Source organism: Penicillium lagena (assembly GCF_028827675.1).
Source record: "Penicillium lagena strain IBT 129212 chromosome Unknown utg000002l_segment0_segment0, whole genome shotgun sequence".
Taxonomy (NCBI): domain Eukaryota; kingdom Fungi; phylum Ascomycota; class Eurotiomycetes; order Eurotiales; family Aspergillaceae; genus Penicillium; species Penicillium lagena.
In genome coordinates, this window is record NW_026623223.1 from 1405645 (window position 1) to 1424079 (window position 18435).

Here is an 18435-nt window from a genome sequence, read left to right on the forward strand (position 1 = left end):
TACTAAATGGATAGAAAAGGATGCATACACGATCAAACGCTTGCTGAGCTCACCAACCTATTTATTGGCTATCCAAGTTCCCGTCAGACCACTCCAATTCTCAGCCTGCAAGCAAATCTGGCTCAGTTAGATTGACGTGACCGTTGAGATTTATTGATATTCTGGACATGTCTGCGCATTCTTCGTACTCTATCTGCAAGGAATATTTTCTATAGTTAGTACCTGTCGGTTGATTAATTCTCTATCTATCCCAAGCTTTATGCTTGTTAGAAAGCATAAGATTATAGTATGTACAAAACGAGACTTACATGGTGTTCCGGCGTTAATTACCAATGAGATACAGGGATACTTAGAGACGATCTGGGATAAGGCAATAGAATGGATCTATTCAACCCCGGTATGGGCCTAATAGGTACAGATTGCCACAGAATACACAGAAGATGCTATCCTTAGACAGAACGATCAAACCAAATCAAGGTGTCGGGCATATCGGCGTAATCAAGAGTAGCTCCAAATCTGGCCGCCTTGCCTTCGGGATTGATACGGAATTCGGCCTTGATTACGGCCGACGGATCTACACTCCACAAGCACTCGAACACCTCCGCTAGGAAGAAATCTCCGGACACGTGCTTCAAGTTCAGTCGAGAATTCAAGCTTCCCGCCATGGTTATGTGGAGGCTTGTCTGGTCGTCCGGTGTTAGACTGATGACCAAGTCTGGGTAGGCAGGGTGCGTATATGTGCCCACGTAGTCTAACAAAGACAATGAGTGCGGGCGACCAGGCAAAGGGGCAGAGGGGTACAGGCGTTCCCGAGCTGTCGATCGCATCTCTTTGACTTTGGCAAGCTTTTTTTGAGATCTGAAAAGCGAATCAATATTGACGATGAAGGAGTGGCAAAGTTAAGAAGGGAAAAGAGCTTACAGATCAAAGAGATCAACGCGCTCTTCTTTTGGGACGTTGAGTAGCTCATCTATCAGATGCCATGCTAGCACTTCCCGTCCTGGACCAGCAGCATTGCAGAACACGGCGATGCCCCAGTCTCGCTCGGGAAAGTAGATCATCGTACTCGTCATGCCATCAAGGCCTCCGGGGTGCAGGATGACGGATTCGCCACGATAAGTCGTCGACATCAACCCAAAGGTATATACCATCTGCCTCGTGAGCTGCGGAAGCATCTTGGGCATAAAAGAACGGGGTTCGAGCAATGCCGCATAGCCTGCTTTCGATAGCGGGCCAGATTGCCGGATCATTGAACGGATATACTTGGCGTAGTCAAGGACGGTCGAGATAGTCGCCCCGGCACCGCTCAGGGTCCCTTCGCAATACGGAACCTCCCTGGGTTCAGAGGAAGCCTCATCCCAATCATAGGCTTTGGCCAGCGTAGCCTCATCATTCAAGGCAACGTACTGCCGTGCATCTTCGAGCGAGAAGAAGGTCGAATTCATCTCCAAGGGCTCCCAGACGTGTTGGCGAAGAAAGTCGCCCAGCCATTCCCCAGTAACCACCTCGATCATATGCGCGACAGTTATAAACATGGCGTTGGAGTATTGCCACTTTGTTCGAATCTCCTTGTCCATCGGTAAATGGCGCAGACTTCGGACAACGTCGCGCACCGTCCCCTCGCGGCCCAATGTCAGCATATGTCCGGGCAAGCCGGTTCGATTGGAAAGCGCGTCTTCCAATGTAACATGCGATGTCGCATACGCATCTTGGAGGACAAAGTCGTCACGGATGAGTTCGCTGAGCGGCGTCGTCCATTTAATGTGAGGATACTTCTCGTCATCGTCGACTAGTAACGAGGCCGCGGAAGCAGTGAATGATTTAGTTGTGCTACCCGTGTAAAACAGCGTCGAAGGTCGGACAGGAATATCCGGCAAAGCAGCAATCCCGTATCCCTTACTGGTCAGTATCGACAGCATCTGGAAGAAGAGTGTTGACGACGTACGTCAGACCATGTTTCATCACCATCAACGACGGCAATGGCGACGCCTTGGATATGCCACTTGTCCAGTGTACTTTGCACCAACGCCGCAAAATCCTCGGTGAGTGGAGACACCTTGTTGTTTTGGGGAGTCTTGTGGTCGTCTGTCTGCATCTCAGACATGTTGAGCGCATCTGGTTCTGTCATGAGCTGTGCGGACTTGCCAGTGATTGCTGCCATGGCGTTTACAATGGTTCAGAAGAAATTTGTGGAAGCTTTATTTGGATGCAATCCATGGGTTTTATCCTTCAGGCCCGCTATTCTAGCGCAAATCCAGCCCACGACCAGCCATAATTAAATCACAATGATAATGTTCTTAAAGGGGAGGAGATACCGAGACCGAGGGGGAGACTGAGCGCTAGACGCTTTGGGTGAGAAAGAGCGATGGTGCAACATTATTGGTCAATGCAACGCTAGGCCACTATGTAGGACTGGTCAATTTTAAAAGTACGACTCTTTTGGCAGATATCACTACCTTTCATTACTTTCCCAGCACATGCGACCACAGGGTGTGGAGAACAGGGCTTCCCGTCCGCTCAGCCGTACTTAAGCCACACGCCGGCCAGTTAGTAGTTGGGTGGGTGACCACCAGCGAATCCTGGCTGTTGCATGTATACTTTTTTTTCCCTTCTCTATTTCTTGCTGTTGTTCTCTTTTAATGTTTATTTCGTGTTTGCTTTCTTGTCCAGCCTGAGAAGCTTGGTGAGAATAGGATTGTGTTTAGCAAAGTTGAAGAAATATATCTATAGATCAGGAATTCCTGTATGTCATGGGCAATTGATTCAGAAGACATGTAAAGTCCTTTCAAGAAACTAATCATCAAGCCTCGCTGTAAAAGATAGTTCTATATCTGAGTGATTAAAGTAGAGTTTTGATCCAAAACTCAGTCTGCAACTCCATTGAAGCCCGGATCGTCTCTTCTTTATGCCAGCCATGCCCCTCCCCTTCAAAGATCACCACTTCAGCCGTCTTTCCAACTTTCTCCATTGCCTCCTCCATTTGTGTTGCTTGGGACATCGGCACAATCGTGTCGACATCTCCTTGCAGAAGCAACAAAGGAGCCTTAATCTTCTCCGCATGATAAACGGCACTCCGTCTTCTATAGAGAGCTTCCCGTGCTTCCTTAGTCCACTCGCCTTTGCCTAGTACGAGCCCGAGAATGTAATGGCTTTCGAATTTGTGCGTGATTTCTGCAAACCCCTGCAGATCGCTGATGCCGTAGAGACTGATACCAGCAGTCCAAACATCGGGATGCGTATAGAGTGCCTGCAGGACGGCGTAGCCGCCGGCACTCTCGCCTACGATACCAACTTTGTTTACATCGATAAGCTTCTCCGAGGCGAGATACGCAACGCAGCTGGCGGCATCGGCAATATCAGCCTCACCCCATCCGCCGTCGAGAAGCTCGCGGTAAGCTCGTCCGTAGCCCGTGGAACCGACGTGGTTGACCAACACATACGCATACCCTCGAGACGTCCAATACTGGGTATTAAGAGCGAGTGCAGGAGTGACGTGGCTGGTTGGACCACCATGCATCCAGACCAGTAAAGGAGGCAGTGTCCCTGCGGGCGCTTCGTAGGCTGGATTTTTGGGTGCAGTGAACATGGCGTGCGCGTTGCCGGAACCTTCGCTGTATATTCGGGGGAAGGTGATATGGCGTGTCTCAGAGATCAGAGTACTCGATATAGGTTGCTCGACAGTGGCTCGAATTAGATTGATAGAGATACTGTCACCGATATCGACGCGATAGAGGGCTTGAGGAGCTGTCCGAGTGCTTCCAATGACAGCAAAAGCTGTAGATGAGACATGGGCCAAAGCATTCCTCTGGATATCGACGAGGCCTAGAGATAGATCCTTCCACGAATTGGTATCCAGATCAATCATGACAAGATTGGAGGTCGCTTTCTGGGTGGTGGATGCAACGATAGTGCTCTTATCCAACAGAACATATGTGCAGCTAAGACCACATGTCAGTTAAGCATTTATTTATTTAGCGTTCTCCGGTTAGAATCGAACATACTTGCCCAGACACGGTTCTCTGCTCCCAAATTCAGCTGACTCGAGCCCTTTCAGGTCAATTAATTGTGCTTCACGGCCGTTGAACCGGTATAGCTGCCAGTAACCCGTCTTGTCGCTGACAAAGAACAGAGTACCGTCTGGACCCCATCGAGGCTGGCAGATACTCTCGACGCCTGCTTGGCCTGATATGACAGTGTCATTCACTAACTTTCCTGCTTCCCATGTGGCTACATGAAGAACTGAGCCTGTCCATGGCATATCAGGGTGATCCCACTGAATCCAGCAGACTTGCTTTCCGTCCGGACTGAATTGTGGGTGTTGGTAGAAATCCGCACCCTGGACAACAGAGTATACTTCGCCGGTGGCTGTATGAATAGCCACAATGCTATTCGTAACCACCGGGATTGACAGCGAATCCTTTCTATGCGTCTCCTGGACAGCAAGGATCCATTCTTGCGTGGGAGGATAGATGTGGAAATTGGCGAAACGTTCAGACTCATCAGGAGTTACAATCGTCTGGATTCTCCCAGACCGCGGATCAAGCAAGAATACACCATTTGTTGGATGATTGGTAAAGATCAAACTGCCGTTCGGGTGTATCGCAAAAGAGCCACCGCCATACTCATGAATCGTGCTCTTTGCGCTGTACCCCGCAGGCAGGACATCCCTGGTTGCCGAAGCGAGTATCTCAACAATAACAGATCTTCCCCCTTCCATGGGACGAGATTCAAGCGCCCAAATTTGTCCAGTGGATGGCTTTCTTGTTAGCTGAATCGCAAGTTTAATGTGAATTGGAACCTACATTAGCCTGGACTCCTTCGAGACTGATACTGCCTCCAGACAGGTGTTCAGCCATGATAGGGCTGGCCCATCTCCCATAAGGTGCTACTTGCGGAGACATGATGTTGCTGGTTCATTAGATAAGTTTTTTCAATGTTGGCTTGGACACCTAGACAGATGCCTGGAGGTCAGTCAGGACCGGCTGTTCTTATTGCATTAGTAATGTGCGATATAGCTTAGTTAATCGGTTACCGCCGGTGCAAGCAATCGTCCTGCCCCAGTCTCGCTCTACCCTACCTGATATAGAACTACGTTGCACTCGGTCGGCTCAGCACATTAGAGCAGTCAATCCTGAAATATTCCTCCTTTAGTTTTATCGCGTGGTTCTTCTGCCTTCTCTTTGTCATTTAGCGAATCTACTCACTCATAGTGGGATCCAGATTAGGGAATTTGCAAGCGACATCGAATCATACATTGGGGTTTGGCTTTTCTTACACGGATCTCATCAACATGATCCACCGCATTGAAGGCTCGCAAGCGATATCGAATCAACTCGCTGGTTGGCTTTACTTCAAAATAGTTAGTCAGAACCTATCGTAGTCGATTCTTAACGTTCTAATCCTCACAATTCTAGGTGTATATGCGATAACATTCTCAGATGTGTACATCGGCGATCATTGTAGCACTTGGACCAGGCCGCGTCAAATCGGCATTGCAAGAATTAGGAAAGATCGACGCCCGCTTTTGTCGCTTATTGGTTTACTGAGTGAATGTAGAGTAATCCATTATTGTTACCGGGCCCGAGGTCTGCTGCTTAAAATAATACCATCATACATCCTGCCACAGTCAAACCTCGGTGGTTTCTTCCATAGGTGCCACTGAGGCACGAGGATCTCCATCCTCTCCAGCGTGAACTTTTCCCTTCAAGGCATCCACCGCACCGGTCTTTCCGATTACAATTCCCTTGTACTCTCTGGCATCGTCGACCTCCTTGACATTGAGATCTTCAATTACGAGAGCAGACGCAATTGCGAAGGCCTCGAGGATGAGTGCGATCAGCAACATGAGGCGGAAGGTGCTCGTGTATGACTTTCCGATAGCATCACGGATGGGGGAGCCCCACGGATATTCCATATCAACCGAAATAGATCCTTCAATCCCAGCGAGTTTGCTTATAGCCTCTTTAGGAAGATATTCGCTAAGCCTTCGAGGAAGTACAGCTGCAGAGAAGCCAGTGTTAGCCTGAGACAAAGGTCATTTGGCATATCACGTACCAGTCCACACTCCACCGGAGACTGCCCCGCCAATGGCACTGCCCACTCCGAGCGCCGCAGTGTACAAAGCAGTGACCGCCGCCATGTCTGCAAGAATAAGCACTTAGCCAGTGAATTCGATGCTGGGAGCAGGGATCTTACCAGCCTGGCTCACTGAAGCCTGCATTCCAAACTGCATAGTGTTGATTACCCCTTCGCCGAATCCCAGGATCAATTGAGCGACAACCAGCGCACCCAGATGATAGTGTCCGTTGATGTACTTATAGGCCAATCCGAGTCCGAGCAAGTTGAGTACGTAGCCAGAAACCGTAATCCATTTATATCGCTTCGTATACTTAACCAGGAAAGCCGCTGCGAACTGACCCGGCACTCCGGCAAAGGGAACGAGGACGGCAATGTTTGTAGCCGCCTTAACAGATAATCCGGCAGCAACTAGTTCATATGTTGTGAGGTAGTCTTGGAGAAGATAGAGGGCGGTATAGTCGATCAATGACGCTGTTCGGCTTAGCATAAGCTCTGTTTTCTATAATTGTGAGCTTACCTGCTAGGCCAAATATGACCGTCCGGCTTTTGAACAATCTCATGGATAGGATAGGCCAGGGAGCCCACTTAATCTCCCACACGACAAAGGCAACGAGACTAACGACGCCAATCACTAGCATAACAATGATATGGGTGGCTTTCCAGGTATTCGATGAAGACTCCGCTAGCGTAATAGGCACGAGTATCAGGGAGAGCCCGGCGGCAAACAGAATCAGGCCCACTAGGTCCAGTCGTGCGATGTTTTTAAGGTGATTCCGACGGTTATAAGTCCCTTCAGCCTTTCTTTGCTTAGTCGCCTTTCGTTTGTTGTAGTAAAGAGATGCCAACAGTGGAGACCCAATTATGGGAATCTATATAAGTTAGGTGGTATAAACAAGATAATGCATATCTGGAGCACTGACCAGAATCGCAAAAATTCCAAATCCCCACCGCCATGAGACTTTCAGAACCGAGGATGCAAATGGTCCTGTAATCTACAATACTTAGTTTGTACATATGTGGTAAAGAATCTGTTCTGACTTACCCATGTGGTAATGATTGATGGAGCATATGGGATTGCATTCATCAGAGCACGGTTATAAAGATCGCTCGAGTCTATCATATCTTAGTAGGAAAACGATGCCCAATAATAATTCTTCTCATACCGCCTGCAAGGATTTGAAGCATCAATGAGATTCCTAACACAATCAGCTTGAAATCTTTTCTCTGTGGGATGGATATAAGCCCACCCTGGAGACCGATAACCCAAAACACCTGGGCACCAGCGTAGACACCAATCGTCGCCGAGGATGATAGCATGATCACTCCGAGCGTTGCCATCAATATGCAAAAAGAAAACATCTCCAGCCGTCTGTTGCCTTAGGGTTAGAGGAGGCTTGTTTTCTTGTAGGCGATCAAAAGATATGTCCATACCCATAGACGTCCGCAAACCTTGCGAGTGGCTGCAGAGAGACTGTTCTCTTGGTCAGGGCAGTAATTATCAGTGAGGCAAATGACGAACCTGATGCGATCACCGCCTGCACCACAGCAATCGTTCCCACCAGCGGAGCCGAGCTGAAGCTGCTGGTCGCATACGGCGCAAAGGTGGACGAAGATGTATTGTTCAAATTGGTGACAAAGCTCATTAGCCCAGCAGAGATCCAGATAATGATTAAACCTCGAAGAGTCCAGTTGCGTTTGATGCCGTCCAAGTCCGCCAGGCCAGTGTCTTCTGGCGCCTCAGGGGGGGTTCTTGGCCTCTGTCGGCCCAACGCTTTGCACCGTGCCCGCGTCGTCGGTGGCGAGCACGCCCATCTCGAATGACTTCTGATCCTTCGGATCTGTTGGGTTGTCGGAGGCAGTCATTTGACTAAGGGGTGACAGAACAGAAATTTCGAGGGCGCGTGTTTGGGAAGGGATGCACTAGCGGAGGACGCGGTTGCATCGATGCAGCTTAGCTGCATGAAAATCACGCAGCTTACTTACCTTTCGGAGCCTTTATTATGCTATTGACAATAGCAACTAGTCGCGCATCCAGGCCATTGATAAGAATGATCCGCGCCGTTTCTTCAATTATAAAAATCACCAACCAAATCGGAATGAAAATAATAGCTGCACGGACCCTCGTTCTCGCATTGCCTGTTTCGGCCGCTCCTTGTTGCGCTGGATGGCTAGTCTACCCCGCAGATTTGCCAAGAGATCTGGCTAAACATGAAAGGGGGAAAATCTATGCGACCTGCCTGGGGATCTACTACGTCTAATTGAGAGGATTCTCAACTTTAAAGAATAGTTAATTTTGGAGTTCACGACTACCAAACCTCTGAGATGTCTTTCCCTCGGCCTGCAAAGCTCTGATCTCTAGTCTAGCGCAGGAATAGCATGTCATTCCCATCCAGGGGAAAGCCAACACCCTAAAAAAGGTCTATCAGAGCCCTGGAATGGCCATGGAACTAGAATCTAGCCTTTGGTCCAAAGAATAGTTGGCCGATTTATTATTGGTCATTCTCGTCATCTACCGATCGAGTTCATCCATCCCATGACACCAAAATACGAGGATTGGAATGTCAATGGAGAACGCTATACCATGGCTCTCATCGTTTAATGTGTTTGCTAAATAGGTAAGCTAACCACATTGTTATACAGCTCCCTCTTCGATCGATCCCTGGCACAGATGGCCACTTGGAAAGTGCTATCGCTCCGATAAAACTCCCATTTCTCCTTGATGTCGCTATCCACGATGGATATCCTGTACATATCATGACCTTGTTGCTTCATCATCGTGATTAGGCGCATGATTCGCTTGATCAAGGCCAGGGGCATCCCATCCTCGACCGCCATGCCGTGATCTTCCAGCTTTTCGATCCAGGCGTTGGCCCAATTCGCCACTGCAATATGCGGACACAAAGATGCACACAACATCAACAGAGACAGGATTCCGATTTTGAAGGTATGTTTGTACAGACAGTCGTTCAGATCGAGTCCGCGGGTAATCCGGAGAATCAGGCTTTCCCACGGGAAACTATCGCGTGTAAAAGTAGGACAGAGCTCGAATCCCTCGAGTTGAGTTATTCGGTCAAAGGTCTCGCGAGAGCTGGAGAGCTGCGCTGCGGCATAGTATGCATAGTTCATCGCTGCTTCGTATGTGTGGAACCGTAGCGGTTCAACGTGCAACTCCCCCTCTGTGTCTCGAATCGGCTCCATGGAGGTGGAGGTGAAGGACTCAATGGGGAGATCTGATATGTTAAGTTGCGAGTGCCAATCGTCCAGACGTGCACGCTGTTGCTCAATTGTCCTGCAATACGACTCGTCGATGTTGGCTAATTGAAGCGGCGTGCGATTTCGCTCGCCAGGAAGAGCAATATGCTCTATCAAGGCCCCAAAGGCTGCTTGCTTCTCGTCTGCCGTGGCTAGGCTGGTACCACGACATACACACCAGTCCAGGATGATGGTTCGGCTGGTGGAAAAGGTCTCACATAGCAACTGCGCAATAAAATCGTACGATGTCGCGCCATCCCCTACAGGAGAGGCCAGGTCTTGAAGCTGGATCCCTACCAAAGGCCGAATGCGACCGGACCCAACGGTGAGCTGCTTGTTGATTGACAGGGACCGCAAGCTTTGCCATGTGCAAAGCAGTTTCTTGTCAAGCTCGGTTGTTCCAAGCTCTATTTGCGACCGGGCAGAGCAGTGAAGCCTGTTTATCGACTCGATGTGTTCGACAGAGCCGGCGATTGAGCCTGAATCCATCTCGATATAATGGAAAAGAAGCGAGGTAGCAACTAGATAACAAAGTGTGTCCGTCGGGAAACCATCGACGTATTTTGCGAGCTCGCGGATTCCTCTTCCGTAATACTGTAGGCTTCGGTATCGATGGGTCCGCTCGGGAATGTAGGTTGAGCTCTCTCCGGAAAGTATCGAAGACTCAACATGGGCCATGTGCGACGCGGACACTGCAAGGACCGCATATCTAAAAGGCAAAAAGTCGGGCATGCTCACAGTTAAGTCGGCAAATACCGGGGGTAGAATTGGAGTGACAGAAGTCGTCCACTGGGTAAAGTAAAATTCCTCCAGTGTATCAGGCTGTGTCCCATACTTAAGCAGGGCTCGATCGGCGGGATCGGGATCGAGGTCTTCAGGGCCGTTTTCTATATTATTACTGATCAAAGTATTCGGTGATGACCCTTGACTAGATGGTCCCATCTGACTGAAAATTGTTTCTTTCCTCGATGACTCTGGAGACTGAGGATCCGAAGTGCTCTCCTCTCCCGGTATAGACGCGCTATCGGATGTATCTGCGTCGATCAACGGGAGAGCAACAGGCGCCCACTCAATCGTATCAAACGAGTGTGTCGCTCCTTGCTCCAGGACGGCAGGCTCGGCGAATCGATATCTCACCACGTGGCCGTAGCCATCGCAGCCCAGGCCTAACCGGAGACACGCTTTGCAGGACGGCTTGCCTTCATCGCACTGTGTGATGACTCGAATATTAGCTTCCAAGGAACCAATGAAGTAAACGACTAGTCTGGACTACCTTGACACGCCGCCGCCGACAGGTATGGCATCCCGTTCTGCTCCGGGTGATATTGGTCTTTTTTTGCCTTGTCTGCCGTGCCATAGCCGGACATCCGCGCCGGATGTTCCCAATATGCGTCCTTTATGATGGTCTTATGGGGTGCTGTTACTAAGGCGTGGCTCAGTAGATGCCAAGCTGGAACGGCAGTCTGAAGGTGGGCTTGACGTGGATGAGATGTGGATGAGTGGGGATAAGACGTTCGTGCTAGGCTCGCATCCACTGTGCCTATCTACACACCTTACCTAGTAGGTACTAGTTAGTAGCTATCACATGACTGAATGAGCGTAAACCAGGTATCAAATTCAATTCAGTAGCATCTGGGTTTATAGACAAGAGAACAAACTTTGAGAGTCAAAAGCGCGAAGTAATTCAAATGACGAAGAAATAGAGCCGAGATTGATGCATGGGTTGCAGCTTCTACCGAGAACTGTCTAAATCACACGCTTAGCGCTTGAGAAATCGGAGAGATCACATGTACTAACCCTAAACCTGGTTGGTGGTACTCAGACAGTCATTACATTTAGAAGATTCAGATGCTTCATTGGAAAGGTGGACAAGCTATGTATGCATATACATAACCTACGTAAGCGACAGTCGGGCCTCGAAACTATGTCACTATTAAGCCCAATTGACGTAAATTTCACACCGAACAATTTGCATAGCAGAAAAATTTAAATCTGGATTCCGCATTCACAGAAATAACGTACGAGTTGCGTCTTGCCATCGTAATGTACGTTGTGTTTAAACCAGATTCAATGGGCCCCAAACACTAGAATTTCAAACCTCACAGAATGTCGAGTTGCAAGGCAAAATTGAATAATAAAGTCGCAATTATTGGCGCTGGTGATGTAGGCGCTGCAGCCGCCAATATGCTCATCCTTCAGTCCGCCACCAGTGAACTACTCATAGTTGATATAAACGCAGCCCTGAAAAATGCCCAGGTTAGCGATCTTTCCGATGTCAGCTACGTCTGTGGTAGCAAGACACGCGTACGAGCTGCCACCCACCAGGAGGCAGCACAAAGCGATATTGTGCTTATCACTATTGGATCAAAATATTACGCTGGTAAGTAAGAGTGCTGGCTGGAAATTCTGTTTGGACCAAGGTCTCATGGTCATTTTAGGTGAAACGAGCGTTCAGCACACCTACCAAAAACTCTCGATCATCCGGAGTGTTATCAGCTCGATGAAACCATTTGGGACAAACACAATTCTTCTCGTCGTAGCAAACCCTGTCGATCTCTTCACATCATTCATTCATGATATTGCTGGTTTACCCGAAACCCGAGTGATAGGTTCAGGAACCTGGCTCGATGCTATCCGCGTATCGAGCATATTGGCGGAAAAAGCAAAGGTGAGGTCAAAGTATTGAGTCTATGAATGCGACATAGCTCACTCTGATAGATGGCGGCTAGCTCGATAAACCTTCCCATCCTGGGTATCCACGGAAATTCCCAAGTTGTGGCGTGGTCTGCTGCAATAGTGGATGATACCTCTCTTGATGAAGCACTGTCATCGGCTGCTCTTAATCGCGACGAAGTTCTTAATGAGTGCGAGAGCAGAAAGCAGAAAATGATCCGCGGGAAAGGGAAAATGTCTCTTGGAATTGGATCTCTGGTCGCCCGTATTTGCCAGGCTATCATATCAGACAATGGCAGCGTTTGTAACATCAGCCATTTCCAGCCCAACTGGGGTTGCTGCTTCAGCTTACCCGCGGTCCTGGGTAAAGCAGGTATCGTCAAGACCTTTGAGATGCCATTAAACTCCTCAGAATTGAGGTTCCTAGAAGTGTCGGCAAGGGATTTGAAAGACCGACTTGCAACTATCTATGAGCAAAAGTAAGAGTTCAGAATGGGGCAGCGTTTGGACTATCAATCATGTAAAAAATATCGGAAAATGTGTGTTGCATTTAATCAAAGTCTTCGTAAATTGACTTCGATCAGAATTCTGTATACTCGCGTATGTCTATTTTTGACTCTTCCCCGATGCGATGACATTCCTCACCGCGACAAAGCTATCAGGGCTGACAGAGATAGAATCAATGCCGGAATTGACCAAGAAAGCAGCAAATTCAGGATGATCGCTGGGCGCCTGCCCGCAGATGCCGATCTTGCAACCTTTTTCACAAGCCACATGGATGACCTGCGCAATCATGCGTTTAACAGCCTCATCTTGCTCATTGAAGAGGTCGGCCAGATCGGTTGAGTCACGGTCCACCCCGAGGATCAACTGGGTCAAGTCATTGGAACCGATCGAGAAGCCATCGAAGTGCTGAGCAAATTCAGCAGCTAAGATCACGTTGGATGGTATTTCACACATGACATAGACCTGGAGGCCATTCTCGCCCCGCTGGAGCCCGTTCTTAGCCATGACTTTAAGGACTTCTTCTGCTTCAGTGACTGTGCGGCAGAAAGGGACCATCACAATAGCGTTATGAAATCCCATTTCTTCGCGCAACCGTTTGATCGCGCGGCACTCTAGAGCGAAACCTTCTTTATACCGTGGTGAATAGTAACGTGAGGCGCCACGGAAGCCGAGCATTGGGTTCTCCTCGTCCGGCTCAAATTCAGAGCCCCCAATGAGGTCAGAGTACTCGTTGGTTTTGAAATCACTGAATCGGATGACCGCTGGCTTAGGAAAGACGGTTGCACAGAGGGCCGCAAAACCACGCGATAGTTTTTCAGTGAAGTAGTCGGGCTTGTGGTTGTATCCCGCCGTAAGTTCCAAAATTTCTTCTTTGGCTTTGCTGTCCTTGAGTCGATCGAAATGGACGAGTGCCATAGGATGGATCCGAATATCGTTGCTAACAACGAATTCCATGCGGACTAGACCAATTCCGTCAACTGGTAGTCGCCACCAACGATACGCTGCTTGGGGGTTCGCGAGGTTGATCATGATGTCTGTGTCTACTGGGGGTAGACTGTCCATATCCAGCGTCCGAGAAGTGATGCTGGAGGTTCCCTCATAGACGAAACCACGGTCACCTTCAGCACAAGAGACTGTCACGTCTTGGCCAGAATGTAGAAGATAGGTTGCGTTTTCTGTTCCCACGACAGCCGGAAGACCAAGTTCACGACTGACAATGGCAGCATGTGAAGTCCGTCCCCCTTGGTCCGTGATGATTGCCGCTGCCTGCTTCATGAGGGGACCCCAATCTGGGTCTGTTGCCTTCGCTACTAAAATCGAACCAGGAACAAAATTGTCAAGGTTCTGTTTGTTTTCAATCAAGCAAAGTCGGCCAGAGACTGCCGCGTCTCCAATAGACAAACCGGTTGTCAGAAGCAGACCCTTTTTGCTGACCTCGTATGTCTTGAACAGCCCAGTATCACGGCGCGATTGAACTGTTTCTGCCCGAGCCTGAACGATGAACATTTCATTTGTGAGGCCATCTTTAGCCCACTCTATGTCCATTGGAGTTCCATAGTGCTTCTCAATTACACAACCCCATCTACCCAACTGGAGGATTTCCTGATCTTCGAGTGTAAACGCAGTTTGTTCAGCTCTCGAGGTTGGTACATTGCGCGTTGGCTCATCTCCTTCATTGTCGTAAATCATCTTCATTGACTTGTCGCCACGCTTCTTTTCTATGATGGGAACGAGATTTGTCTCATTCAATAGCGGTTTGAAAACTCGGTACTCGTCAGGGTTGACAGCGCCTTGTACTATATTCTCCCCCAATCCCCAGGCTGCGTTGATGAGAACAGTCTTGTCGAATCCACTCTCTGTATCGATGGAGAACATGATGCCAGACCCACTAAGATCAGAGCGAACCATACGCTGGATCCCAATTGAGAGCGCGATACGCAGGTGATCGAACCCTTTACCCTGACGATAGCCCATGGCACGATCTGTAAAAAGCGAGGAATAGCACCGCTTACAAGCGTCTAGCAGTGCAGCCACCCCTGATATATTCAGATAAGACTCTTGTTGGCCAGCGAAACTCGCCTCCGGCAAGTCCTCTGCTGTCGCGCTTGACCGAACGGCGACGCTCAAGTTCTTGATCCCCGTTTTAGTCTCCATCTCGCGATAGAAGTTCGTGATTTCATTCGCAATATTGTTGGGCCAGGTGCCTCGGAGAAACAGACCGCGCACGTCATGACCGGTGCCAGCCAGGGAGGCTTTTCCCGATTGCCAGTCTGCGATCAACGACGCCATCCTCTCTTGTATTCCATTTTTCTTCACGTATTGCCAATATGCATGTGAAGTCGTCGCAAACCCCGTGGGTACGGCGATTCCTTCCCCCGCTAGAGTACCAATCATCTCACCAATGGAGGCATTTTTGCCGCCAACCACACTGACATCCTGCCGTTTCAAATCCTCGAAGTGAATTATCAAACGCGTAGCATCGCCACTGCGGCTATTGCTTCCGATTTCCGGCATTGATGTATGCAAAGAGAGGAATCTCCTGTCCACTGTTATTACCAGAGTCAGCAGATTTAAATTGAAAGCTGGTTTCAGGGTTATCTACCTAAGAATAAACAGATTGCTTTGGAATGGGATTCTGAAGTCGGTCGGTTGAATGCAAATCTATCTCCTGGGTTACAAGGATGCTTCCAGAAATAAGTAGGTCGGTCAAAACATATGCATTCAATCAAGCTTAGATAGGGTGCGTCAGTGATTAAAAGTTCTACTCCGAATACATCATATAGGGTCACAGGTCCCAACGTCTGTCAGCCGGTCGGCCAGTGATCCAAGCATGCCCCGGATGTTAGGCCCGAGGAGACTTTCCTCTTAATGAGATAATGGAGCGAATTTTATAAGAATTGTTTATATATAAAGAGGTCCCCAACAATAGCTACGAATCTGATCGTGAGAGACGGGAAAAGATAAGCTCTCCCATGAAATATCCAACGAGTACGGCGAAAAAGAACCCAACATTCATAGTCATTACCGCAATCATCCTTCAAGATAGGTCAGCAAAGCTCATTGGGCATCCACTTAGGTGACTAGAAACAACTTACAATAGGTATGCAATTCCTTGGCTGATCGTGCGCAATGCTGCTCGAGGCAAATTCACAGAAACTCGCCATGCTTGAACGACACTTTCTTGCTTTGGTTTTTCTTGGCCCCCGTTGATAAGAATCAGGTATTGAGAATTTTGCGCGGCCCAAAACGCGTCCAACTTGAACAGTGTTGCGACAATGGCTCGCCAAATAATAGCGAGGAAGAAAAGAAAGAACCAGGTGCCCACGTAGCCGGCGATGCTGGTTGGCATCCACGAACTGGAGTACAGCATGGCGGAGAGATTGTTCGTATTGAAAACCATGTTTGAGGTGTCAGATGACGGCATCATCGTGCTTGAGACGGTCGCGGTCGCGGTAGCCATATCCATGACGGGCAAAATCGAGAAAGGGATGTTCAGGGAGCGATAGGATCGAGAGTAATCATCCCTTGTTACAGGAGTCGCTCAGGTAATCATGTGCCCGATGCACGCGAAAAAACTACTGAAATGAAATCGGGAAAAGAAAGCAAGAATTGGGACATCATGGAGCTATTAGTTATTGCGACCCCATAATAGTATATAGACGCAAAGAAAACTCTCGCAAATGTGCTCAACGCTAAACCGCAAACAGGCAAAAAAGAGAAGCTTGGCATTAGCCCGTTCCGGTGATTCGACAGATGCCGCCGACCCGGTGGAGACATGTATGGTGGGGAGTCTAGCTACCTCCAATAAATTAATATGTAAGCCTACACTCGTCCTTGTTCTCTTCTGTCGTTGCCATATTCTAATCTTGGATTGTACATATCCGACAAGATGGACATGGATACAGGCATGTCTGGAGGCCCGGACCTCACGAATGCGGGCCTGAATATGTCGAATTATACAGTGGCCTCGGATTTCCTGGCTGCACTTCTAGATGATTCGGTTTTGCAACAGTCCGATTATGCGATTGCTCGAGCCTTTTGGTACGGGATTGTCGTCGTGATCGTGTTGGCGGGAGTTGCCAACTGGAGCCGATGGGGATTGCTGAAGTTGAGGTCAGTGTCTTCTACGTGGGATCAGAGATTGACTACTAACCTAAATCTAGATTACGTGCCGCTGCAGCAAAACATCCACGACCTGCTACCTCTTCTAACTCAGTTACATCGCTGCTGGCTGGCTGTACTGCGGTTATTCGAGAGGTCGTCTACCATCAACTCACCCCAGCAAACTCTTGGTTGCGGGTCCCGACATTCGGATCAATCCTGCTCATCCTGGTGTATTTTGGATACGTCATGGGACTGCAATTCTTCAACGTTGACTACCCTGGTGCTCAACACTGGCAAGCGCAGGGCCTCCGCGCAGGATGGCTCACGATCGCTCAATTTCCTCTCCTACTTCTCCTTGCTGGGAAGCGGAATCTAATTGGATACGCCGTCGGTGTATCCTATGAGCGACTGCAGATATTGCACCGATGGGTAGCGCGAATTATGCTATTGACCGCTACTATACACGGCGGTGTTCAAGCCTACGGCTGGAAGAAGAATAAAGTTTTGAAGCTTGAGATTGATACAGATAGCTGTATCCCGACAGGTAATATGTGATGACGAAAAAACCCAATGCTTGCAGACTAACAATCATCAAGGATTCGCCACCTGGATTCTCCTCCTCTGGTTGGTGTTCAGTGCAACGGCTCCTATCCGAAACTGGCGGTATGAGTTTTTCGTGATTCAACATATCATCACTTTCGTCGGCCTTGTAGTGGCCATATTCTACCACTTACCCTCTACCGCCCTATCCTCCAGGATCTACGCCTGGATTGGAATCGGCGTTTTTATTTTCGACCGCCTACTGCGGGGTCTTCTCTTTGCACTTAACAACATGAAGCCCGCAAAAGCAGTCATCCACGAGCTGCCTGGCGACGTCACAAAAATCCGGGTCACATCGCCCCGAATCAAAAATTGGACTCCAGGACAACATGTATTCTTATCGATTCCTGAATTGGGACTCGGTCAATCACATCCGGCCACCATTCTATCGATTCCCTCATCTCATGATAATGATCTCGTCTTTATCTTGGGGGCCTGCCGAGGCTTTACTCGACGGTTACTACACTCAGCTAAAGCATCCTCTACAGACCTGTCCCAAAAAACTGTAGAGGAGGAAGAGACTGTACAAACAGAAGGTCGGCTGTGTTCTTTGATCGGCGGCCCGTATGGTGGCTCACATTCCGATTTCGCGGCGTTCGACACGGTTCTTCTCATTGCGGGATCAACCGGTGTTACATTTACATTACCAATACTCCTCGATATTGCTCAGAGATCACAAAATCAGGCTCTTCCAGTCCGAAGAGTGGTATTCGTCTGGGTCATCAAGAAAACGTCCTGCACAGCATGGATTGCAGACGAGTTACAACGAGCAACGAAAAATCTGAGCAGCGCCGGAATTGAAATCGAAGTTCAATTATTCGTTACTTGCGATATCGAACCTTCAGAAGCTTTCGAGAAAAAGGCAGGGTGCAAGTGCAGCGTTTCTGACGGACCGTGTTGCTGCACTAGGATCCAGGATACTTCGGATGCAATTACCTCAGAGGAAAAACCGACAGTGGGCAGGTCATTGTCTTCCCCTTCTTCTACCTTCAAATCAGGTCGGCCCCAGCTTAAACCCCTTCTCTGGGATATATTGGATCATGCCCAGGGAGAAACCGGTGTTGCAGTCTGTGGTCCTTTGTCGTTAGTGAGCAGTGTCAGAAATACGGTCGCTACTGTTAGCGAACAACGCGGCTCTGACAAGGGAACTGGTGCTCAAGGGGTTTATCTACATGCCGAGAGCTTTTCTTGGTAATCTAAATGCTATTAAGAACATGCACA

General features: G+C 48.9%; 10 protein-coding genes across 10 annotated transcripts; 2 read left to right on the top strand and 8 right to left on the bottom strand.

Annotated features, from left to right (window-relative positions):
- Window positions 1-449: 449 nt before the first annotated feature.
- On the bottom strand, window positions 450-2161 carry N7510_003321 (uncharacterized protein; the record flags this gene model as incomplete). The annotated part of the gene is made up of 3 exons (XM_056975248.1): window positions 450-858; window positions 922-1895; window positions 1946-2161. The coding sequence occupies 3 exons, from the start codon at window positions 2159-2161 to the stop codon at window positions 450-452; spliced, it is 1599 nt and encodes a 532-aa protein (XP_056835204.1).
- A 678-nt stretch (window positions 2162-2839) lies between these two features.
- Window positions 2840-3865, bottom strand: N7510_003322 (alpha/beta hydrolase family protein; the record flags this gene model as incomplete). Its single annotated transcript, XM_056975249.1, has 1 exon — window positions 2840-3865. The coding sequence occupies one exon, from the start codon at window positions 3863-3865 to the stop codon at window positions 2840-2842; it is 1026 nt and encodes a 341-aa protein (XP_056835205.1).
- Window positions 3866-3985: 120 nt separating this feature from the next.
- Window positions 3986-4717, bottom strand: N7510_003323 (TolB family protein; the record flags this gene model as incomplete). The annotated part of the gene is made up of 1 exon (XM_056975250.1): window positions 3986-4717. One exon carries the CDS (start codon window positions 4715-4717, stop codon window positions 3986-3988), a length of 732 nt encoding a protein of 243 aa, XP_056835206.1.
- A 909-nt stretch (window positions 4718-5626) lies between these two features.
- Window positions 5627-6565, bottom strand: N7510_003324 (uncharacterized protein; the record flags this gene model as incomplete). Its single annotated transcript, XM_056975251.1, has 2 exons — window positions 5627-6022; window positions 6209-6565. The coding sequence occupies 2 exons, from the start codon at window positions 6563-6565 to the stop codon at window positions 5627-5629; spliced, it is 753 nt and encodes a 250-aa protein (XP_056835207.1).
- Window positions 6566-7490: 925 nt separating this feature from the next.
- On the bottom strand, window positions 7491-8039 carry N7510_003325 (siderophore iron transporter; the record flags this gene model as incomplete). Its single annotated transcript, XM_056975252.1, has 2 exons — window positions 7491-7807; window positions 8000-8039. The coding sequence occupies 2 exons, from the start codon at window positions 8037-8039 to the stop codon at window positions 7491-7493; spliced, it is 357 nt and encodes a 118-aa protein (XP_056835208.1).
- Window positions 8040-8685: 646 nt separating this feature from the next.
- On the bottom strand, window positions 8686-10272 carry N7510_003326 (uncharacterized protein; the record flags this gene model as incomplete). The annotated part of the gene is made up of 1 exon (XM_056975253.1): window positions 8686-10272. One exon carries the CDS (start codon window positions 10270-10272, stop codon window positions 8686-8688), a length of 1587 nt encoding a protein of 528 aa, XP_056835209.1.
- Window positions 10273-11436: 1164 nt separating this feature from the next.
- On the top strand, window positions 11437-12486 carry N7510_003327 (uncharacterized protein; the record flags this gene model as incomplete). The annotated part of the gene is made up of 3 exons (XM_056975254.1): window positions 11437-11710; window positions 11769-11998; window positions 12049-12486. 3 exons carry the CDS (start codon window positions 11437-11439, stop codon window positions 12484-12486), a joined length of 942 nt encoding a protein of 313 aa, XP_056835210.1.
- A 123-nt stretch (window positions 12487-12609) lies between these two features.
- On the bottom strand, window positions 12610-15024 carry N7510_003328 (phosphoenolpyruvate synthase; the record flags this gene model as incomplete). The annotated part of the gene is made up of 1 exon (XM_056975255.1): window positions 12610-15024. One exon carries the CDS (start codon window positions 15022-15024, stop codon window positions 12610-12612), a length of 2415 nt encoding a protein of 804 aa, XP_056835211.1.
- A 415-nt stretch (window positions 15025-15439) lies between these two features.
- N7510_003329 (copper transporter family protein) lies at window positions 15440-15976 on the bottom strand (the record flags this gene model as incomplete). Its single annotated transcript, XM_056975256.1, has 2 exons — window positions 15440-15545; window positions 15606-15976. 2 exons carry the CDS (start codon window positions 15974-15976, stop codon window positions 15440-15442), a joined length of 477 nt encoding a protein of 158 aa, XP_056835212.1.
- Window positions 15977-16399: 423 nt separating this feature from the next.
- Window positions 16400-18409, top strand: N7510_003330 (ferric reductase family protein; the record flags this gene model as incomplete). Its single annotated transcript, XM_056975257.1, has 3 exons — window positions 16400-16623; window positions 16674-17158; window positions 17211-18409. 3 exons carry the CDS (start codon window positions 16400-16402, stop codon window positions 18407-18409), a joined length of 1908 nt encoding a protein of 635 aa, XP_056835213.1.
- Between the last annotated feature and the right edge of the window lie 26 nt (window positions 18410-18435).